The 24,011-nt window shown below is 39.7% G+C and overlaps 2 protein-coding genes across 5 annotated transcripts; both read left to right on the top strand.

The window, feature by feature from the left end:
* The first annotated feature begins 3,556 nt into the window (after positions 1-3,556).
* znf414 (zinc finger protein 414) lies at positions 3,557-10,357 on the top strand. 3 transcript variants are annotated; one of them, XM_066696096.1, is made up of 8 exons: positions 3,558-3,727; positions 4,201-4,330; positions 5,051-5,158; positions 5,729-5,834; positions 8,011-8,600; positions 9,262-9,335; positions 9,976-10,132; positions 10,242-10,315. In XM_066696096.1, exons 1-7 carry the CDS (start codon positions 3,686-3,688, stop codon positions 10,069-10,071), a joined length of 1,146 nt encoding a protein of 381 aa, XP_066552193.1. In that variant the 5' UTR covers positions 3,558-3,685; the 3' UTR covers positions 10,072-10,132; positions 10,242-10,315. The 3 variants fall into 3 exon arrangements, with proteins under 3 accessions (XP_066552191.1, XP_066552193.1, XP_066552192.1); XM_066696095.1 differs by having other exon boundaries at positions 3,559-3,727; positions 9,976-10,128; positions 10,242-10,357; XM_066696094.1 differs by lacking the exon at positions 10,242-10,315 and having other exon boundaries at positions 3,557-3,727; positions 9,262-10,068.
* Positions 10,358-15,844: 5,487 nt separating this feature from the next.
* LOC136718388 (acidic leucine-rich nuclear phosphoprotein 32 family member B) lies at positions 15,845-22,205 on the top strand. 2 transcript variants are annotated; one of them, XM_066696098.1, is made up of 7 exons: positions 15,845-16,050; positions 17,265-17,414; positions 18,576-18,698; positions 20,103-20,292; positions 20,900-21,015; positions 21,534-21,606; positions 21,746-22,205. In XM_066696098.1, exons 1-7 carry the CDS (start codon positions 15,997-15,999, stop codon positions 21,823-21,825), a joined length of 786 nt encoding a protein of 261 aa, XP_066552195.1. In that variant the 5' UTR covers positions 15,845-15,996; the 3' UTR covers positions 21,826-22,205. The 2 variants fall into 2 exon arrangements, with proteins under 2 accessions (XP_066552195.1, XP_066552194.1); XM_066696097.1 differs by lacking the exon at positions 15,845-16,050 and adding an exon at positions 16,396-16,515.
* Positions 22,206-24,011: the final 1,806 nt, after the last annotated feature.

Raw genomic sequence — 24,011 nt, 5'->3', positions numbered from 1 at the left:
AATTACCAAAACTCTCAGAGTGGCAGCTGGTAATTGGCTGAGCACTGCTGGGGTTCTTTTGATATGCTGGTAAATAGGTAATGAGAGTCGAGGTATTGTCGTGACATGTTAAAGGTGGTGCTGGCTGGTATGGTTTTAAATATATTTTTGGTTCGTGTTTGATAACACATTGACCAAACAAAAATCAACACAGCAAAACATAAAGGTCCCCAACAGGCATTACAAATCCAAGCCAGTATTAACCAAACCATTCTACAGTTGTAATAAAGCTTGTCCGACATTAAATTAAGTCATGACACAAACTCTATGGTCATGACTTTTTACTAGCAAATGAACACAACCAAAGTCAGCCAAGGCTTCCTCAGCTAGGTGTGCAACAACCACCCTGGATTAAGTTTGAGCTGTATGCTGTATTTCTCAGGGGGTTAATTAAGAGTTTATTGTAAAATATGTTTTGTCAGCTAGCTGTGCACCAGACCAGACTGCTTAAGTATGGGTGTGATTTCTATAAGAAGTACGCGTGAACTAAGGGGGTTCGTCTTTCTCCCAACAAAACACTGAGGTGATTAATGCAACAATAACTAATGTATAAAGTGATTCTGTAAGGACAGCTGCACCATCCGTTTGCACACTGCTATATTATAAACCAAACTGAGTGGGAAAAAATAAGCAACCTGAACTATCTCAAGTGTCCCTGGATTGTGACTCACAAATGTTAGGAGCCATATCTGTGGAGTACTGCGATACATAATGTTCATAATCTCATAATGCCTATTGTTACAACACCTGCTCGAGGCAAAACAACCTAGATCTGGTGCCCTGGCTAGATTCTAATCATGTTGTCTCACTCTGTCTGACTCCAGTTTAAGTGTGTGAGATCTCTCCCACCTTTACAGCACTTTACGGGCATCTTTCAGAATTAAAACCATGTTTGCTCTTTCTTACAAGGTATTTATGTGTTTCCAAGAATCATCATGGGTGATGTCATCTAACCAGGACTCCCTTCAAAAAACCCTTGTTCATACCTGAAATTTCAGGCACTTGACTGAAGAGTGTATTTTAGAATTTACGTGAGGATATTTTAACGAACATTTTGTTATATAAATTTGTGACACTGATTTGTCCAATGGTATCATGTTACTGTACACAGACAGTCAAATTTATATATTTATATATATTTTTTCAGTTTAGCAAGAAATAAAGAGGTTGTACCTTATTTAAAACAATTCCATGAGTTATTTATTGCCTGTCAGTAATCGGGATTTTGCTTCCTTGGATAAGGGAGCTTATTTTATTCTATGTAGTGCCCTATACAACTGAAAGCAATATTGAAAATATGTATATTTAACTAGAAACAGAGGTGTCACAATCCAGAACCAGAGCATCTTCTGATTTCTACTGTAGTGTAGTATATTATATATATTCTGGGAGTAAAGCATTCTTGTAATACAACGTCTTCTACTCGGACATCTTATTTCTAACAGCACATTGCAAACAATTTGCACACACACCAGATCAGGGTGAGAATGAGGGTTTGGGCACTATATATTATACATCATATATATTTAAGAACATGTGATTTGTTTTAGAGTTGATATAATGGAAAGCATTTTTAATTTTGAAAGCAGACGTTGGTTAAGGTATGGTGTAAACCATTCACATTGTGACTGAGGAGTCAGAAGTATAAACTTTCTCTTGTATGTTTTTGATCTAAGAATGCTCTGAATACTAACAACTGCTTTCACTGCTTTCACTGTTCTTATTTAATTTAAATTTTTGTGAATAATAAGCACAATGAGTGAATTGCGCTCTACTTAGAAGCAGGCATAGTGGGAGGAGGAGTGTTTTTTTGTTTTTGATTTTTTTTTAACCACAGTGAATGACAAATATGTTTGTTTCATTTTCCATGCACTCTGGCAAAAAATTCAAATTTTGAAAAATAAATTTTGAAACGCTTCACAAAATCTATGACAGACTATCCTGTTAATATCCAATTTAGGAGAAGATAAATTAAGGGAAAATAACTCACTCTAAAGGTACAGCAGTTAATGTTCATCAAGCAAACCACTGAATCCAAAACAGCAACAATCTGAGAAACATTTCAGCTGTATAGGGACCTTAATTGCTACCAATCAACCCTTAAGAATTGAACTTAAGGTAATAGTTTTTTATTAAATGTGATTGTTTACTGGTCTCGCTAATTTAATATTAGTTTATGTCAGTTGGCTGTATGGCAATATAAGGGGAAGCTGAGATACAGCTTACACAAACCAAAGGCCCTCAGTCTCTGGCAGCTGGATTGTCACTGACCAAGGCAGGTAAGGACAGACTGACATTGTTTTCTGACCCTGGCTACATATAACTGCAGAACTCTCCACTGAAGCAAAACTTCAAGACTTTGATGGGGGAACTCAGTAAAATGAAATGGACATTGTAGGCCTTAAATTAAAAGAAAACAAGAAATAATCAAAGAGTGGACATTTTACTGTATCATGGAAAAAAATATGGTCACACAAGTGGTGTTGGATTAATTGTACACAAGAGACTGAGTAGCATATCCAGCTAACAAAGAGATATCAGCTTCAGATTGTCCAAGCTTAAGCATATAGAACAAGCCACTCAGATGAGGAATAGGAGATTTTTATGAATAATTTATTTATTAGCAGACACCCTTATCCAGGGTGAATCAATTTAGAATCATTATATGAGTAGTAAAAATATATATAAATCAACATGAGGAGACATCAGTAGATAGGTACATGGAGACAGGAATGGAAGATAGATAGGTGACAGATAAGTGGGATTTGCAATAAACAAACCTTATCACAAATCCTGTCTTTAAGAAAAAGCCAATGAGAGAATGGAAAAGTCGCAATGGAGTGGACGAAAGATTGAAAACGTCTCTCTCTGTTTTAGGACAGTGCAAACATAAAATATTATTGGAATATTAATATTACTTTTGGATGCGCCTTATCATTATTATCCATTTCAGATGACAGTTTTATAATTATTTACCCGTCAATGATGCATCGCGCAGTTGTGCACATCTGGAAATCATAGTATGTTTTAGTCTAATGCACAACCATATAGTTATTTTTCTTTTGTTTGTTTTAATGGATTTATGTTCACGGTATATGCTAAAACTGCAGCATAAGAATCAAGCAAACTTAATATATTCACCAAATTGGCAACACAAAAAAATACATCCACAAATGCATGTTCTCATCAAATATCTATTTCTTTACAGAATACGTGGTCAACATTTAAGTCTTATTAGCCTATACTTGCAAGAAAATACATACATTTACAATTTACAAACCGGGGATACCTAAACTGTATTTGACAACTGCTTGTTTTTTTGTTTTGTTGTTTTTTTACTTCATTTGTGATTTGTATTTTTTAATCTAAGCTAAATCATTAACATATACATATTATTTTCATATTAAGCAAAACATAACTAAATTTACAGTTATTAAAAACTTAAAGGTTCGTAGCTATTTAAACGTCGCCTCTCACGTGACGATAGGAAGCGGCTCACCCGCGCGCGGCCTCGTCTTTGTGTACAGCCTCGCGACAACTCAAATTCAACATGGCGGACGCGCAATAATTTGTTGTAAGAAATTGCACCCTTCCGTTCTTTATTGAAATTTCCATTGCACTTTTTCCCACCCTGAAACAGAACCAAATGCAGACTGGGAGCGAACCCCTATATGTAAGCCGGCGTATGGTGAGTGATAAATATGTATTCATTGTTTTGCGGGAGCCTGTGAAACACAGTGCTAGTGGCTCAACTGCTGTGAATGTGCCACTTGTATTCGTTGGTCAGCTTCCTATTACTAAACAAATAAGTGTGGTCTGGCTTTTTGCGTGCCGAAGAGCTAGGGGAAAAAATACGGTAAATATTGAAAGAGTGTAGCTTTAACAACAGAAGGTATGGTATAAAGGTTAACAACTTTGCACAATAATAAAGACATTTCTTATCTAAAGCGTATTTATGTAGAGGCATTCCCCTTAAAACATGCAGGGCTGGTTTGTTTAGCTACCCAACTCTGGTATAGTGAAGAAAAACAAGCCTCGCAAATTACCGTTCTATACTTGTGGTCGTTTTGAAATGTTGGAGTGTATTTAGCGAATTGTATTTCATTTTTTTAATATATGTTCGAAATCTGTATACAAAACACAGTGCTTGTTTTTAGACAGTCTCTCCTCCAGAAGCTGTTATCCGGCCCTCCTCCTGTCGGATCGACATACCATGATCCCGGGCTCTCCCCTGCCCCCGGCATGTCAGCCACTCCACAGGCTCACCCAGGGCCCGCCTGCGCCACAGAAGGTACTCAAGTCTCCATATTTTAACTTTTTTTAAACCCTTCCTCACCTTAACTTTTCTTAGTTTACATTTCATTGTTTTGTATATTTGTGCAATCCTAAAAGTCTCAACCTTTTAGCCATGGTGCCAATTTGATTCTGAAAGGGATTTATTTTGTTTTAATGTAAGAGTAATACATGGGATGTTAAATACTAGACCTGCTGATTAATGTATGTCCAGATCTGTGGTATTGCCATCCTGTTAAGTGTGTACATCAATTAAACTAGTCAAACAAGTTGCATGTGTGCATATCCCACAGCAGAATGCCTCCTAAGATCTGCAGTTTGATTTCTCATACAAAATGAAATGGGGAACCCTTTAGGTATTGTAGGGAAGGTTTCAGCAACTGATTTAATACATGCCATGACAAGTGGTTGACTAATTTTCCAAATCAGTTCCATTATGTAAGAAAGCCCTGAGGTACAGTTTGAGAAGCAATGCAACACATATTTTAAAAGTTCAATGGAACAAAGTATAGGTACTTTTCTTAATTAAGGATACAAAATTGTAAACAATCATTATATTTGAATAACTCTGACTAGCTACATCCAATGCTTTGCATTTCCTAAAACATTACTGCAGGTCTTGACAAATTGTATACAAGCAGTGTGACTTTCATATGCATCTGACAATATAACTTAAAACGGACTCCTGACTGAAGTATATTTTATTAACTTATTGTAGGAAAATTGTTTCCTTGTTCTTACCTTGGCTGCAAACAAGTCTTTCCAGACATTCAGAAGTTAATGCATCACACGAGAATCCACAACATCCGAACACAGTCATTACAGGGTAAGCACCAACATTCCTCCATCAAGGACTTCCAAGGGGAACTCCTGTGTATGGTTTATGATTGTCAATTTTAACAATGATAACAGTTTATCAGAAGTGGGAATTGATGTGCATAATAAGATTCAGGCCAGTGTCATGATAACATAATTATTTTTTCATTCCGGCCTCAGCTATTTATGCTGTGCTGAGTTATGATTTATCAAGGTTTCACTTAATATGATTAAAATTCACACAGCAGCATGAGTGGACTTAAGACAAAGTACTCCTTCAGTATCAGACTTACCTCCCCCCTAGCTGTTTTCATTGAAATTGTGGTGTGTTCAGGATGGATAGAGAATCCATGCTATCATTCTTTGTAGTAGAATTCTTAGTTATATGTCCTAACATAAGATATAATTGATGCTAAGGTATGGAATGTCAAACACTTAAATGAAGGCAGTTACAACCCAGTTTACACTGCCCCCTGTTTCTTCCATATGTTTTGTTTTTACTTGTGTTTTTTTCCTGAAGAAATAGGCCAGGTTACCTTCACTCACTCTTAACACAAATGTTATAATGCGTTTTCGACAGGGAAACTGTTTCGTTGTTCAACCCTGGGCTGCACAGGTACATTTTCCAGCATGGAGCAGCTGATGGAGCACATGGGAAACCACTACAAACCCAACCGCTATTTTGTGTGAGTGAGAGTAGGAGCTGGAGAACAGTACTTTTTTATACAGTTGATAAGTCGTAGCTACAGTGAGGGGAAAAAAGATATTTGATCCCCTGCTGATTTTGTACATTTGCCCACTGACAAAAAAATGATCCGTTTATAATTTTAATGGTAGGTGTATTTTAACAGTTAGAGACAGAATAACGACAAAAAAATCCAGAAAAACGCATTTCAAAAAAGTTATAAATTGATTTGCATGTTAATGAGGGAAGTAAGTATTTGATCCCCTATCAATCAGCAAGATTTCTGGCTCCCAGGTGTCTTTTATACAGGTAACGAGCTGAGATTAGGAGCACTCTCTTAAAGGGAGTGCTCCTAATCTCGGCTCGTTACCTGTATAAAAGACACCTGTCCACAGAAGCAATCAATCAATCAGATTCCAAACTCTACATCATGGCCAAGACCAAAGAGCTGTCCAAGGATGTCGGGTACAAGATTGCAGACCTACACAAGGCTGGAATGGGCTACAAGACCATCACCAAGCAGCTTGTTGAGAAGGTGACAACAGGTGGTGCGATTATTCGCAAATGGAAGAAACACAAAATAACTGTCAGTCTCCCTCGGTCTGGGGCTCCATGCAAGATCTCACCTCGTGGAGTTTCAACGATCATGAGAACGGTGAGGAATCAGCCCAGAACTACACGGGAGGATCTTGTTAATGATCTCAAGGCAGCTGGGACCATAGTCACCAAGAAAACAATTGGTAACGCACTACGCTGTGAAGGACTGAAATCCGGCAGTGCCCGCAAGGTCCCCCTGCTCAAGAAAGCACATGTTCATTGGCAAACTTCAGATGGACCTGTACATCTGAATGATTCAGAGGAGAACTGGGAGAAAGTGTTGTGGTCAGATGAGACCAAAATCGAGCTCTTTGGCATCAACTCAACTTGCCGTGTTTGGAGGAGGAGGAATGACCCCAAGAACACCATCCCCACCATCAAACATGGAGGTGGAAACGTTATGCTTTGGGGGTGTTTTTCTGCTAAGGGGACAGGACAACTGCACCGCATCAAAGGGACGATGGACGGGGCCATGTACCATCAAATCTTGGGTGAGAACCTCCTTCCCTCAGCCAGGGCATTGAAAATGGGTCGTGGATGGGTATTCCAGCATGACAATGACCCAAAACACAGCCAAGGCAACAAAGGAGTGGCTCAAGAAGAAGCACATTAAGGTCCTGGAGTGGCCTAGCCAGTCTCCAGACCTTAATCCCATAGAAAGTCTGTGGAGGGAGCTGAAGGTTCGAGTTGCCAAACGTCAGCCTCGAAACCTTAATGACTTGGAGAGGATCTGCAAAGAGGAGTGGGACAAAATCCCTCCTGAGATGTGTGCAAACCTGGTGGCCAACTACAAGAAACGTCTGACCCCTGTGATTGCCAACAAGGGTTTTGCCAACAAGGGTTTTGCCACCAAGTACTAAGTCAAAGGGGTCAAATACTTATTTCACTTTTTTTGAAATGCGTTTTTCTGGATATTTTTGTTATTCTGTCTCTCACTGTTAAAATACACCTACCATTAAAATTATAGACCATATAGAAAATTTCTTTGTCAGTGGGCAAACGTACAAAATCAGCAGGGGATCAAATACTTTTTTCCCCTCACTATATATAACAATGTGCAGCTCTGAGGCATGTTCAGTAGCTAGGTTTGCCTTCCTAACTATTTTATTTTTTCAGTAGAAGCTTGTATGGCAGCTTGTCTTTCAACAGCACAAAGCCTTGTACATGCTCAGATGTTTTTCTCTTGTTGCACAGCTTTTATGAAGAATCTTAGAATGTTCAGATATACTTTTTGCCAACAAATGTTAGTGAATATGATGATGCATATTTTAAATTATTCCTATTAAGTCTTGTATAGAAATATTGATGGTGGGAGGGGGGAAATGCACCACATTCTTTCTTTTATACAATCTAAGCAGTAGTTTTGCACTTGGTTGCTGATCAAACACCTTAAAAAAAAAAAAAATGAATAAATAAATAAAAAAAATTAATACTTAATGTCTGCCCAACATACCAGGATTAGAGTTTGTGAAAGAAACACCAATCCATGTGGCCATGGCAGAAATCATTGCAAGAGTAGTTATGCAGTAGTCACTGCAGTTATGTGTTGCTTTACCACTGAATCATGTTGATACCCACAGGTGTGAGAGCTGCTCAGCCCGATTACACTCGCACCGTGCTTTTTTCAAGCACCTCCACATCTGTTCCAAGGTGGCCAAAAACAAAACACCTCAGAAGCTGGAGAAAGTCAGAGCTGTCACTGCCACAGAAGTCACTGAATGCACCTCCAAACCAGCTGTTGCTGCCACCAGCAACACTGCTGCCTCCCTCAGCGTCCAGAGCTTCGTCCGAGAAGTGAAGAAGGAACCTGCAGCTGTGCCACTTGCGCCTTTGGCACCCCTTCCACCCCTGTCTGGACACACTGCCCCCTCAGCTGTGCCGGCACTCCCATGCAGCCTTCCCAGTCTCCAGGCCTCTCTCAGCAGCCTCCCCCTCACCACGTTGCCCTCCAACCCTTTCAGCCAGCTGCAGCCCTCTATGCTCGGAGCACCGTCCATGCCCTTCACCTCACAGACCCAGACAGAAGCTTTGCCAACCCCTTTCCTGTCCTACATGCCCCCCACTTCTTTCTCCCTGCCCCAGGCAGTGGTGCAGCAGCAGCGACTCCGAGCCCTCGCCCCTAGTCAGCCTGCTCTGCCAGTTTCCAATGCTGTCTGGAAGAAAAACCAAGGTGAGTCCACTCCTTTCCATAGTAACTAAAAAGTAGAATTCATTATCACTCCCTAGTATTACAGTTCCCTGCTTTACCTCAACACTTAACCTAGGGTAATGAAAATCAAGTGGGTGTCCTTAGATGTCCAAGTCTCCCCAAGTCTGGCTGATCCCTTTATTAATCTTGCAAATAGAGGAAAATGCAGTTACATATGTGAGAAATAGTCCAACAAAAACTTAAATGTTCTTAAGATTCACAGTTGCGGTATCCTCTGTATCAACAATCCTCATAATTGGTTTTGCACAAGACATAATTGAAAAACTAAATGTGCCCATCCCGTAGTTTTACTTTCCACACTATATAAAAAGTTTGGAATCAAACAATGTGTAAGTCTTTTTCGTAACAAGCTAGTAGGCTAAAGAGTTTAACAGTTCAGACTAGTTGTCTTTATTTTACCAATCAGTTAAGGTTTTTTGTTTTTTAATTCATTGAATTTACTATCCCATATACATACATCTCTCAAACTACGCAGTAAACAAAACAGTTTTTAAAGTGACCAGAATGCGAATTGTGGTAAAATGAGTCTTCAAACCATTCAAAATCAGTCACCAGATTAACCTCCAGGCCTCCTTTAACCTGAAGTGAACATTTTGTCTTGTCGTGTACACTGTCCTGCCAGACGCATCCAGACACCTAACGCACAGATGGGACAGTCCAACCCGCAGTCACAGTATAAGTACGGGTGAACCCCAGGTGAGACACTGTAATCTTGTGCGGCAAACACACGACAGCCAGGCGGGGTCAGGGCCCTCATGGAGCAGCATGTCTCAGCAGATGAAGAAGAACCTTCCTAAAGCAAAGTTTCCTTTTCCCTGCACCCACAGTTCATCTCCACTCCTTTCAGCACTGCAGTCTCAAGAGTCCTGATTTCATCCTTAGAAAAACGCTTTGGGACATCAAGCAAAGGGTTTCTGATTTTTCAACCTTTGAATCCTTTTAGACTCAAGCTGTGGCCCACAAACAAGCAGATATGCCACCTCCCTCTGCACAGGCAGATGGTAGTATGGTAGCTCTCCTTGTCTGCTAGACGTGCATGTTAGGAATTCAAGGCTTTTACTTTCAGATTTTGGAGAAATTGGAATAAGCTTCAACGAGGCCAGATGCTGGTTGATCTGAGCTCTGGAAACCCTTCTGTTTTCATCCAGCAAGCAATTTTCAGTCAGTCTGTACAAGTGCGTTCACACACAGTTCCATCAGACCATTGGCTATATTTCCAGCTGTATCTAACACATTGAGCTGCAGACACTCCCTTTTGGTTTACAGTAATCACTGTGAGGTAGCTGGTCAACCGCACAGGGTTGTGATGTATTCTCCACTGTCTGCCCTGTCCCAGGCCAGTCCTTCAACAGTCGCATCATCTGGGAGCACACCAGGGGGCGCTATAACTGCCTGCAGTGTGAGCACTCAACCCCCTCCCGCCAAGAAATGACCATTCACATCGAAGAGCAGCACAAGAGCCCCAGCAACCGCAGCCATGATGACATGGGTAGGTGTGTCCACCCTTAAAAAAGTGGGAGAGTATTTGGCAATAGTATTATACTATAATAATATTTGGAGACTAGCTGTTTTAAATGTTTTTTCCTTTTCAATGTGTTTCAGATTTTGGGGTTGGCCTGGCTTCGCTCCATTCCAAACTGTCGCCAGAGATGGAGAACTCCCTCTTCTCACAGCTCTGATACTTTCTGCCTCGGGAGGGCAGGTGGACCGTGTATATAATGGTGGGCTGGAGAACTTTGTTACAGAGGGTTAGATTGCAAGGAGCAAAGAATTGTCCTATAATCTGTTCCAACTTCTCTTTACACCTCTGACACCAGGTGATGGTCCTGATTACAAGGTTTATTAAAGAAGCAATTTGCCTATGCTTTCAGACATGTATTATAATATTGTGGTATTGTGAAAATGTTGAGGTGTTTCTTTAAAGATGTATCCTGCATACAGTGAGGGGAAAAAAGTATTTGATCCCCTGCTGATTTTGTATGTTTGCCCACTGACAAAGAAATGATCATTTCAAAAAAGTTATAAATTGATTTGCATGTTAATGAGGGAAATAAGTATTTGATCCCCTATCAATCAGCAAGATTTCTGGCTCCCATGTGTCTTTTATACAGGTAACGAGCTGAGATTAGGAGCACTCTCTTAAAGGGAGTGCTCCTAATCTCGGCTCGTTACCTGTATAAAAGACACCTGTCCACAGAAGCAATCAATCAATCAGATTCCAAACTCTCCACCATGGCCAAGACCAAAGAGCTGTCCAAGGATGTCAGGGACAAGATTGTAGACCTACACACGGCTGGAATGGGCTACAAGACCATCGCCAAGCAGCTTAGTGAGAAGGTGACAACAGTTGGTGCGATTATTCGCAAATGGAAGAAACACAAAATAACTGTCAGTCTCCCTCGGTCTGGGGCTCCATGCAAGATCTCACCTCTTGAGGAATCAGCCCAGAACTACACGGGAGGATCTTGTTAATGATCTCAAGGCAGCTGGGACCATAGTCACCAAGAAAACAATTGGTAACACACTACGCCGTGAAGGACTGAAATCCTGCAGCGCCCGCAAGGTCCCCCTGCTCAAGAAAGCACATGTTCATTGGCAAACTTCAGACGGGCCTGTACATCTGAATGATTCAGAAGTGAAAGTGTTGTGGTCAGCTGAGACCAAAATCGAGCTCTTTGGCATCAACTCAACTCGCCGTGTTTGGAGGAGGAGGAATGACCCCAAGAACACCATCCCCACCGTCAAACATGGAGGTGGAAACGTTATGCTTTGGGGGTGTTTTTCTGCTAAGGGGACAGGACAACTGCACCGCATCAAAGGGACGATGGACGGGGCCATGTACCATCAAATCTTGGGTGAGAACCTCCTTCCCTCAGCCAGGGCATTGAAAATGGGTCGTGGATGGGTATTCCAGCATGACAATGACCCAAAACACAGCCAAGGCAACAAAGGAGTGGATCAAGAAGAAGCACATTAAGGTCCTGGAGTGGCCTAGCCAGTCTCCAGACCTTAATCCCATAGAAAATCTGTGGAGGGAGCTGAAGGTTCGAGTTGCCAAACGTCAGCCTCTAAACCTTAATGACTTGGAGAGGATCTGCAAAGAAGAGTGGGACAAAATCCCTCCTGAGATGTGTGCAAACCTGGTAGCCAACTACAAGAAACGTCTGACCTCTGTGATTGCCAACAAGGGTTTTGCCACCAAGTACTAAGTCGAAGGGGTCAAATACTTACTTCCCTCATTAACATGCAAATCAATTTATAACTTTTTTGAAATATGTTTTTCTGGACTTTTTTTGTTGTTAATCTGTCTCACTGTTAAAATACACCTACCATTAAAATTATAGACTGATCATTTCTTTGTCAGTGGGCAAATGTACAAAATCAGCAGGGGATCAAATACTTTTTTCCCTCACTGTACAATAATGTGGGAAACAGTGGTGCTTAAATTTATTATATAAATGAAAAGGCACAAAGAAAATGAATCAACTATCTTGATGTAAAAAAGAAAAAAAGGTGAGACTGCAGATCAAAGTATAGGCCACTACAAGGTGGGAGAATTCCCTACCATGCCTAGTTTTACAATGTAATCCTTGTTTACTGTGCACAGATCTGTCAGAGGAACTTTTATTTTTATTTTCTGAATTTGTTTTTATAGGAAATCTATAAAACAAAAATCCTATAGACTCGGACAGCTGTTTTTCTGTTTCTTTGTCATATTTTTTCTACTTGTATATGAAATTTTATTTTTTGGGGAAAAGCTGGTTTTGAAAATGATTACAAATATGCAGTCTCTATTCTCATACTACTGACATAGCACACCACCAGACATTATTTTGAGAACTCTTCCCAGCGGAACTCCAATTTATTATGCATAGGTGATAGGTGTCTTGTGGATGTTTTATTAATAGTTATTTTAATTATCAAAATGGATGTGTAGTTCACCCATAGGGTGATGAGTTTCTAGCATTGTGGCCTTGAAGTACAATGTTCTTTTTTTTTATTATTTTTTAAATTTAAATTAAGTATTGTATTTTCAATATGCAACTTATTAAGTCAGTTACATAGTACAGGGCTCAGTAGAGAGGTCTAACAAAACACAAGATATAGCATAACTTGTAAGTGCTCAGTTAGAGAAGTAAAAATATTTTCTGTGGTCTCTCACACTAAGAGGCCAAGATTACATTATAATATGTGTGAAAAGATAGTATGTATTATTATTTGTATTTATTGGCAGATGCCCTTATCCAGGGCGACTTACAACATAATTGCAAAAATACGGAGAAGTACAAAGTATGTAGTACGAGAGAGGAAAAAAAAAAATCTGCAGTGATATCACAGTGCTCATGTTAGTTTTTCAGAGGTTGCAAAGATATGATGTGCAAGTGTACAGATGCATTGCACAGTGGGTCTAGTATTGTGGAGGACAGAGCTGAGTGTACCAGGTGGTGTAAGGGAGATGAGAACAGACTGATCATTTTGGGGTTTCTTGTTTGATTTGTGATTTTTTTTTCAGGCTAGAGTGAAAAAAGTCTACTGAAAAGATTCCTTGGTACATGAGAGGAAATGAGAGGAAATGGAGATTAGGCGGTTAGGTCAGTGGTGCACAGACTCCTGAAAGGAAATACAATTGTCTGTAACTGTTGCTAATTGTGTATAATTGTGAAATTGAACAATGATAGGCAAGGTTTGAATTGGGTCAAAGAGCAAGGAAACTCATGGCAGTGAATGACAAAGCTCCGTGCTTGTTTTGTGTCCACGATGTATTTAATAGATTGTGATGCATTTATAGCTTGATTTGTAAACTTGATTGATTGAGTGTGAGGGGGAGGAATACAAATCTTTTTTGAATTTTATTATTAACTAGGACACCAAAAATGCTCTTGCCTTTGCTGTATACCTTTCACTTTCATGTGAGTAAAAGATGGTGAAATACCAACCATAGTTTAATGAATGTCCTTTTGTAAACTCAATATCCAAGAGAGGAAAACATTACCAAATGTGGTGTGTCTAGGCTTATTTTTTGGGGCTATTTTGCTATTCTGTTAATTAAATAGCCCATCTCATTATCTTTCTTATTAGTCATTAATCATTAAGTTCTCCCTTATCACACATGTAAGAGGGTTTCCTTTTTGGTAGGTTTTATATTTGTCTGTGGACTTTTTCTTTTGTAAAGGTCAGATATGTAACTTTTTTCATTCAGTAGGTAAATTGCAGCTGGAAGAAGTTAGTGGGTGTAAAACCACTAAACCAATGCTTTTTCATAATTAGAGGCACTGCAAATAAATGTCTTTAATACCGAGCAGGTATTTATTCAATGGCACATTGTAGTACTGGCAGCGACCAGGACAGCACCCTATATAAACCTTCATGCAACCCCACCAGAGTGTCTCAGTATCCAGTGGAGAAAGGACAAGGAGGTCGAAGGAGAGAAAAACAAACTAATACCCTGTCTCAGGGTATTTGGCAACGCTTTGGCAATGACCTCTGACCATGACTTTAACCCTGAGTGATCCTTACTCCGGTAAAGTGAACTTTCAGCTTATGAACTATGACTATTCTTTTGTATTTGCAATCTGGACCTGTTTGTTTTGTGTTTTGTAGTTTTCATTAGCAGTTCATGGTAAGAGGGGGATCTGTTTACACTGTGTAGGTGGGCTCAAAAGGGGTTATGGTTTTGTTTTATTTGTTTACAGGGTTCTGTCTAGGGTTTTGTGGCAGGTCCCGATCTAATACGATAAGTAACTGCCCTTACCTGTGCTTTATCTATATCTATCTATCTATCTATCTATCTATCTATCTATCTATCTATATGGTAATATGAAAATTGTTCAGGGGTCTGAATACTTTTGCAAGGCACTGTCTCTGTGTGTGTGTGTATGTATGTGCGTATGTATATGAAAATTTGATTTAGACTATTTCTTGTATTTTAATAAAAGTTTCATTTTCTTGAATAACAACAAGTTTCAACACTACTGTATCTTCGTCATGAAGGGAGTTTTGGGGTCCTGGGGTGATACTGAATAATCCTAGAGGTTTCACTTGATCTGATGTTATCCCACTTCATTGTGTGAAGTAGAACAGCTAGCAAGAGCAAATGTATTATGGGGAGGGGACCAGGCGATCCATTGTGGTCAGGGTATTGGATTATCTTTTGAAAATGAAAAACAAAAATGCTTTTACAAAATACTTTGAAAAAAGGTGTCTGCCATACACAGAGCATCATAATTGAACAGTACAGCAATGTCATTAGTGAAGTAAAAAGTATTATTTCTTCTTACTAAATATATATTCTTCCACGTAACATGATTTAAAGTACTATCTTACTGGCTAATCATATATATTGAAGATTGTGTGTGTGTGTGTGTATGTGTGTGTGTGTATGTGTGTATATATATATATATATATATAATATATGCCTCATCAAATGGACATGAAGTAAATGCTGATAAGTTTTAGTACAATCATTTTTTTTTCCTGGGTATGTTTTTAATAGTTGAGCCAGCATATGTATGATTGTTATGGTAGTTATGTATTGGGAACCCTGGAAGAGGGATCATGATTAGTACTGTATACAGTAACAATAAAAAAAGCCCTTGCAGCATTGCTTGTTTTTGAGGTTGGCCTGGCAATAGGCATATCAGAAAGAATGCACTAAGAATTGCATTGTCAATAATAAAATGGAGCTATTAGACTATCAAGGGTGTATAATTGAATTTGTAAATGTATTGAAATGAAAAAAAACGTGATTTAACATCTTTTTCACTTTTACTTTAAAGTAATATTGAAATTAAAATCAAATTTACAGATAAAATCTAGCATGCACTATGTGATAACTAAGTATTGTTCCAGTCTTTTGTCTTCTCAATTAAAATGTGTTTGTAAAGTAAGTTTACCCCCAAATCCAACGTATAATTTTGTAATATAGTTTAATATTTAATAACCAAAACTTAAAATGTTCTGTAATATTGCACATATATTTTGCAGGTATGAATTTACAATGTAGTCTCCTGCAAAAGAAATAAGCTTAATTTTTCAATATAAAGCACTAAAGTATTACATTTATCAATGAATGTTCCGTGTTCAACCTTCCCCAATTAGCACTGTGGAATAGCCCTGACAAACGAGAAACCCCCATCCCCCTTATCCATTCTATGCTGATTGGTTGTAACGCCCTCTTATAACCAATTGGGGGCGGGAGAGCGTATTTGTAGAAGCTCTTTGTGCTGTTGGCGCCTGAAAAAGCCAGCTAAGAAGAAACGGGAAGACTTGCTCTGCTCAAACACAACTTATTCAACTCTTCCTGTACTCGCTACTGAAAATCCGCGACTTTTTTTTTTTTATTTTGGAAAGGAACCAAATGGAAATGCAGAAAAGAATCAACCTGGAGCTGAGGAACAGGAAACCAGCCGATGTAAGGGTAGTCCATTCAAAAGGAAAAAGTGTTTTCTTGTTTTCGAAGTTTAATAAATGATTTGTACAATAATCGTCAGGCGCGCATACTGGATTAATGTGCCGATAACATTGTTTATAGTTTTGTAAGTACTTTTAACTGGCAAGATAATACGACGTGGAATGAATGGCAGCATTGGCATGGTTGCTGTTCAACTCAAGCACATGGTGGAGATGAGTGTCCCCATTAGTTTTCCAACAAAGCGTAATGCCGGGCGGTGTTGATATGATGTGCTTTAGAAGTATCTCATTTGAGGCTGCTTGCACTTGATTTTTTTTTTTAACTTTTGCGCTGGCGTCTTACACGATTTGTGGAAGTAAAATGGGATGCGTTCACTTTGTTGTGCACTTGGTGAAGCCAGGAGGCGTGGTGGCGCTGCTGCCATTTGTGTTTGGTGTACCCGTGACTGTCCCTTCGCTTGTTCATGTAAAAAATAAGTTTCAAATAATTATATGCTGGTCTTAAATCCAAAACGGGTGCTATTTTTTCAATAATATGGGTTTTATTTGCGATTCAGTCGGTGTGTGATTTGTTGAGCTCTTTTACACGGCATGTTCTTTTAAACTAGTCATGAGCCGCCATTGCCTGAATTGTCTTGTTACAACGCTTTTCTAAATTGTAGTAACCTTTGTTTTTACTGTATTTTTAATATGCTTTATATAAACAAATGGTAAAAATGTAAATGGTCAGTTTTCTGTAGGTCGTGGAGTTCCAGTATTTTGGGCAGTAGTTGCCCGAGTGCGGATAGCTATTTAAGGCTCCCAAATCGCAATTGTAGTTACAGCGGCGTTGAGGCAGATGACAGACCTAGTATGTCCATAAGAAGCTGGATTGAATGGAGGGGTGGCGGCCGGTTTCAGAGCAGGGTGTATTAAAGTTACAGTGTGTGAGAGTACCGTACAACGACCCGGCGTTGGCCTGATAAATCTTACATTTAAGGATGCCTAGGAGCCACTTTAAGAATATAAACTTTATTTTATTGGGAATTCACATTTTCATCTCACTGAATTCACTACTTGCTAGTTTATACCATAGTGGGACCTGTAGACAATGTGCAGTGGCAGGGAAGGTTTATGATGGGTAAGGAGTGGAAGCCACAGTTGAAAGATATTTGTGGAAATCCAGTGCGGAAAGTTTGTTAATATTCTCTTCCTTCTTGTCTTTCTCTTCCCCAGATGAAGGAGCTGGTTCTGGATAACTGCCGCTCAGATGATGGCAAGATACTGGGCCTCACTGCTGATTTCAAGAACCTGGAGTTCCTCAGCATGATCAATGTCAATCTGGTGTCCCTGGACAACCTGCCCAAACTGGGCAAGCTCAGGAAGGTACGTCAAACATGCGGCCAGCACAGTGTCCGATTTTATTTATCTGCTTTTTAATTTATTACATGAAAGTGTGCTTATCCTTATCAAAACAGTTTATGCATCATATTATGTTAACAAGTTCAAAGGTGCAGTAATGTTATACAAAAATTGTTCTATGGGGAGCATGAAGTGTTATGTGCTTTGAATAAGTTTGATCATTTTTTAGCTTTCATTTTCTGCTCCCCAGTATTTAGTTTATTGGGTGAATGAGATTGAATGGAGAGCAGTTATGTGCCTGTGAAAATATCTGGTCACGGGTGGAAGTAATGGTCAGTCTGCAAGACTTCTGGACAAAATGCACTGATTTACTTGTAAATTCTGCCTACTGTCTCTAATTCTTGCTTTTTGAACAAGATTGTACACTCAGGTCATAGTGGTACTTGCTCCATTGTTAAGGATGTTCTTATTGTGACTTGGTGTTTTAAGTTGATAATGGGTCTCTTCCTTTGGCAGGATAGTTAGACAATTCTCCAGCTTTTGTCATTCATGACTGGCCACTAGCTGTTTTTTTTTTCAGCAGAAGAGGTGTTAACGGCTGGTGGAGTTGGCTCCATCCAGTCTGTCCTGGCTTCAGCTGGGCCATTAGCACCTAGGGGAGCAGTTGAAGCTGAACTGCATTTTGGATTATTTTAAAATCGCAGCAGCTTCATCAACTTTAAATTAACCAAGACCCTCTTTGTCTGACTTGATGGATGTTTGACAGGTTGAAAATGGGTGTTCTCAACCCTGATTTACATTACTAATACAACTTCTAAACATTGTTGCCAAAACCTGGTTCTCCATTTTGTGCCTAAACATCTTTTAATTAAAACCTTACCATGTTCTACACTATAAACAGGTTTGACTTAATACGTTATCCACTACATATTACAGGCAACTTGATGGAAACCATTTAAAAATCTAATTAGGAAGAATATTTAAATGAAACTGCTCAGCTGGAACAAAAGACGAGCCATTACGTCTAGGTTTAGGAACACAGAGAATGTAACTGGAGCTGCGCCAGTATATTTTACATCATATTACAGCATTTTACTGTTACCCCCTTCCCCCCACCCTCTTGTAAATACCCAGTCTAATTTATTGTAGTTTTATATGCTTTATGGTCTGGCTTGTATTTTGCAGTTGGAGCTGAGCGACAACAGGATCTCTGGAGGACTGGAGGCCCTGGCAAAGAAGACACCCAACCTGACGCACCTCAACCTGAGTGGGAACAAGATCAAGGATCTCGGCACCCTCGAGCCCCTGGTATGACCGTTTACACCCCTTTACTATTAAAAATAAATTAAAAAAGACAACACTGCAATCCTGTTTGACCATAAACTACTTGGGGAGGGGGGAACGCACTCCTTAATTCACTCCACATCTTGAGCTTTAAATGTTTGGGGAATTTAGTCCATCTAGCGCTACACTGTTGTTGAAGTTCTCCAATCCTTTCACAGTAAATATTGACTTGTGTAATTTGTTTTAGACCTGTGGCATGAGGATATGCCGAGTGCTTGTTATATCAACACTTAATGTTTTCAGATGTAAAGTTCAGATTTAAAATGGCGCTTGTTCAAGCGTTCTCCTGAATGACTATGATTGCCATATAGGCCTCTTGTGTTCCCAGTTTTATTTTAACCAAAATTGTGCAGCTGCTGTTTCAGGTGTAAGGAATCATTGGGTAAAACATTTTGGTTGCAAGTTCAAATGATAATCGCTCAGGAATGTTACAAATGATCAACCTGCAGGAAACTATATAACAATAACTTGTCGGACGTTGTTCTATTTCTGCCACATTCTTGCAGTATGAGTTAGCTTTTGGTTTCATCTGCAATGAGTATTTTGTTTATAGCTAGTCTGTTGTTGGCTGATGCATTCAAAATGCTCACATACTGTACATTATCTAAATGTTACATGTTCGGCATATATCTGAGTTACCTGTACAAACTCTTTTAAAGGTAACCGGCTGCATTGAAACAGTGTAACTTGAAGATGTGTTATTTTCATTGTTCTCCACCTGATGGGTTTTTGTGCCTGTGTCTAATCGTAGTGACTTTCAGGATGTTGGCTTGTTTTGGTGCAGCAGGGGGGTCTTTGAGGCAGCTGTTTACAGCTGCTGGAAATTCTCACGTCAGTGCTTGTCTCCATTGTTTGGACAAAGCCTTTTCTTGAGCAGCTGTGGGTGATGTCCAATAGGAACTACCCCTGTAGCCCCCCACCCCCTTCCCTGTAGGATTTCCACAAGCTGCTGCTATTGGCTGGGAGGTCTACCAGAGGGACCCACACTTGCCTTTAGGTTCCCCTCATTGTGGTGTTTCATGCCACAGCCCCTTTACATTGAAAAACAGCCAGCAAAGTGGTGTATACCGGCCTCTTGCTCAGTGTGCCAGTCCTCCCTTACCCTGGTTCCGTGGGTGAGTTCTGACACTTAGATGGAGGATTGGTGAATACAAATCTGGTATTTTTAAGAGCATCCTTTATTTCCTAGTGTTGTGCAAATTCTATTTAATGCTCCTTGTTTCTTCTAAATTTGACACTTCATTTAATGATCAAGGCTAAAGTCAGTGGTTTTTAAGGTGGGTAATAGTGTAGCAAAAGACTGGATGAGGATGATGGTGTGACCACAAGATTTAGCAGCTGATCTCTTGTATTCATGTTTCCCTGCAGAAGAAGATGGCTCAGCTTAGCAGTCTGGACCTTTTCAACTGTGAGGTCACCATGCTCATGGAGTACAGGGACAGCGTGCTTGAGCTGCTGCCCCAGATCACCTACCTGGATGGCTTTGATGCGGATGACCAGGAGGCTCTGGACTCCGACGCCGATGGTGACGGGCTGGACGATGATTTGGACGAAGAAGGTGAGTCTCCGTCCAGGTTACTGGTAACCATACCATTGCCCTGACGATTTTTCTTCCCTTACCTTTCTTATCCACTGCTTGTAAAAAAAGATACCTTAATGTGATGCTTTCTTTGAAACTGCACTTCTCATCCCAGCTGATTTACAGGTCATAAGAACTGAAATGCACTGAATAAGTCCCAGCAGCTTGCCACAAAGTGTGAAATTAGTAATTCTGAATATCTATAGTTCAGAATTAAATAAGTGATCCTTTTTATTAAAAACTTTTTTAGCACTTGCTCCAAGTGAGTGCCTCCTAAAGTTCCATTAGCACCATTTGCAGAGGGGTATGCTTCAGATCATTGTCAAAGCCACTTATGGCCCAATTTAACTCTGAACCAACCCATTGTGTTTGGAGTTCCTGGTCCTTTTGTGATTTGCAGCTTCAGTAAAATGGGTGTTTTAAATTGGGTGGGGTGGTAAAATAGATGGGCCTCTCCCCTACATTTCCAATAGCTGTTACTTAAGACAACTAATCAATTTTTCAGTTTTTATTGCACTTTGAGACACCCATGTATATAGCCAGCCTGCAATTTTAAGTTACTGATGTCTGGTGGTTCGTGTTACAGATGAGGAGGGGGAAGATGACGAAGATGGAGACTTGGATGACGAAGACCTGGATGTGGAGGAAGATGATGATGATGAAGATGATGATGAAGTGGAAGCTGAAGCTGAAGATGATGAGGTAAGCTTATTGCATGCACGCAGACAAGCGCAAACACTCAACCATTACGGCATTGCTTTTTCCATTCAGTAAGAATGTCTTTGAAATTGAATGTGAGCGTTGCAGTACCATGAAACAGTGTTAAATGTGATCAACTAGTAAAAATCAAAGCATCAAGAATGATTGTGCACATCTTACATTGAAGACCGAATGTAAAGCCCCTTATAAGCCTCCAGGTTCTTTCTCAAAATCATTGTTCTCGGGAGTGCTGGAAATCCTGTGATTGAGACCACACTGCCCTTTCCTATGGCCCTCTCACAGACGGACACTTCATGTTGGTGTTGGATGCTGTTTAGAGAATCAACAGCTTGCAATTCCCATGCCATGCATAGTAGCGAGGGATAAGATAAACTCTCTTCCCACAACCTGACTCTTGGCCACTTTTATTGGAAATTCTCCTGTAATACACTGTTGAGCCCCTGTGTTGTGTAGTTATCTACACCTCGGTCAGCAACTGATCTGCTTATCTGAATTTGTAGGAGGAGGAGGATGAAAATGATGATGAGGATGGCGACAGCGATGAGCTGGATGATGAAGATGAAGACGAGGATGGTAAGTCTTGGCATGTTTCTTAAATCAAAGGCGATCAAAAGCTGCTTCTGTATGTTCCAGTGGGGAGTAGGTGATGCATGGAGGGGGTGGAATAGATGTTCTTCACAAAGGAGCTTACTGATCCAGTGTCTGTTCACAGAGACCAACCGAGGGGAGAAGAGGAAACGAGAGGCAGATGAAGATGAGGAGGATGGTGAAGATGATGATGACGACGAATGAAGACTGCTCCATTAAAGCCAATGAACTGTACACACTGAATTGTTCTGGACTGCTTTACATCAAAGACATTTGGATAGCGATGGGGATCGTGAATAGTGGGCAGATGCTTTTTGGGTGGGCAGACCCAGTCCACCCAAGCCCATCCTGTGGCCCTAACACAAAGGCTGCTGTATCCCTGAGTTAGTCTATTCTCCCATACACTCCTTCCTGTAATTTCTTCACCAGACCCTGGGGCTCCTCATATTAATGACTGAAGAAATCTTGTGATGGCAACCCCATTGTTTCAGATACTTCTTATCCCAGACTGTTTTAGACGTGCTATTTTGTTCTTCCTGGGTTAACGTCATGTTTTGTAATTAAAAAAAAAAAAAAAAAAAAAATGCTTCGTAAAAATGTCCATGGGGAGTATCGTGCAATACTTAACACCATGCACTGAGCCAACTTCATGTAGGAGAATCAGTGATGTGCACCGGTGAAAATGTTACTGTTCAAGCTGTGATCTGGGGGGGGAAAATAACATGGCACCGATCATTGAGAAAATTACTCCATTTAATGTAAAGGGTGATTTGAACCCTTCTGCGCACATGGAAAATGTACATAATACATTGTATAGATTCATAACCAGTTTTGTTTTTATGACGGCACTGTTTTTAACAGTTTATAGTCTTAATTGTTCTTGCATCTTATTAAAAAAAAAAAAAAATGCATCGGTAATTGTATGGCTTTTGAAGATTCTTTTGTGTCCCTTACACCAGCGGTTCTCAAACTGGGTCCGCGGCAAAACGCTTCAACACCCCCCCCTTCTGTTCTCAAACTTTTGTACCGTTGGTGCCCCCTCCCCTGCTTTCCCAAGTTTTTACCATTTTACTGTCTTTGGGTCAAAATAGTTTGAGAACCACTCCCTTACACAATCTAAAGCTGTATACTGCTCTCCTAATGTTGTTCATACTTCCACCTACTGGAGTGTTAATGCTATTGTGGTCTAAAGACCAAATCATGGAAGGCATTAATATTTAAACTAATGGGATTGTTCTAATCTGACTCTTAACAGTTCATTGATTTGGCACCATTCCATATTGATGTAACAAACTACTAGTCATTTCATAGACAAAAAGTATTGAGTTCCCAGGTTACACCTATGAAGAAGCACCATGTTTAAAACCTCAATACAGGTTTACCTGGAGTCCTTCTCATATGAAGTGGAGAGTTGGAGAAGCCTTTTTGGATCTTCAGACAGATAATGGGTTGCAGTCTTGTCTATCAGAAGTGATTACATATTGAAATGGTTATACAAAATAAATTACCACGTGCATAATTAAGATTTAAGTTTGCTACTGGTATTTCTTGGCAAATACCCTTAGCCAGGGTGACTTACAAAATCTAAGTGCATTACAAAAGTGCAATACAGTACAGATTAAAATTATATTACACGTTCAAATTTACACAAGTGCATAGGAAAATAGTTAATTATGGCACTCCTTTGTAATATTTAATCCTCAACCAGATGTTTATTAGTATGCATTTTTGTTATCACGAATACAATCGTTGATATCAAGAATTCAGTTGTTGATATCAAGAATGCATACTAATTAACATCTGTTGACATGTAATTTAACCCTTTTACACGCCGCCCCCATTATTTTCAGATTATTATAAAAAATGTATCAAATAAGTTTATCAAAATATAAATAATACAATAAAATAAAATATAGAAACTAGAGACCAGGAACTTTTAAACGAGCTTCCTAGCTTGAGCTACAGGATTTTGAAATCGGCCATTTCTCATAGTGTACAGGACTACTTTGCATATGCTCGAGTTTTTGTTCGTACTCATGTCAGCCCATTAGCCCTTACGAAAGGCCACAACTTGTTCTTTCATTTGATATAAGATACATGCTTATGGTACAAACTATTAAGGAGAAACACACAAATAAACAGGAAAAATGCCAGTAGAGAATGACAATACGGTGTACATGTAATGTCAGACATTAACAATGAGGATGGCCAATCTGAGAGTTATTCACATCTACTGGGGGGAGTAACTATAACACGGAAAGCAACCGAACCGGATGTTAATTTTGAACTGGATGCTAATTAGTATGCATTTGTGATATCAAGAATTCAATTTCTGATATCCAAAATACAATTTCTGATATAAAAAATGCCAGATATCACCAATTGAATCC

This window comes from Amia ocellicauda, chromosome 22 (genome assembly GCF_036373705.1).
Source record: "Amia ocellicauda isolate fAmiCal2 chromosome 22, fAmiCal2.hap1, whole genome shotgun sequence".
Taxonomy (NCBI): domain Eukaryota; kingdom Metazoa; phylum Chordata; class Actinopteri; order Amiiformes; family Amiidae; genus Amia; species Amia ocellicauda.
Note: the sequence above shows the minus strand (reverse complement) of the source record. Positions and strands in the feature narration are given on the sequence as shown.

Excerpts from the sequence above, each read along its gene's own strand:
- LOC136718388 (XM_066696097.1), top strand. The coding sequence starts at position 16,411 with ATGGGATGCGTTCACTTTGTTGTGCACTTGGTGAAGCCAGGAGGCGTG. Across the intron at positions 16,516-17,264 it reads CTGTCCCTTCGCTTGTTCAT|ATGAAGGAGCTGGTTCTGGA; the intron begins GTAAAAAATAAG and ends TCTCTTCCCCAG. Across the intron at positions 17,415-18,575 it reads AACTGGGCAAGCTCAGGAAG|TTGGAGCTGAGCGACAACAG; the intron begins GTACGTCAAACA and ends TGTATTTTGCAG.
- znf414 (XM_066696094.1), top strand. The coding sequence starts at position 3,686 with ATGCAGACTGGGAGCGAACCCCTATATGTAAGCCGGCGTATG. Across the intron at positions 5,159-5,728 it reads CCGAACACAGTCATTACAGG|GGAAACTGTTTCGTTGTTCA; the intron begins GTAAGCACCAAC and ends CGTTTTCGACAG. Across the intron at positions 5,835-8,010 it reads AAACCCAACCGCTATTTTGT|GTGTGAGAGCTGCTCAGCCC; the intron begins GTGAGTGAGAGT and ends TGATACCCACAG.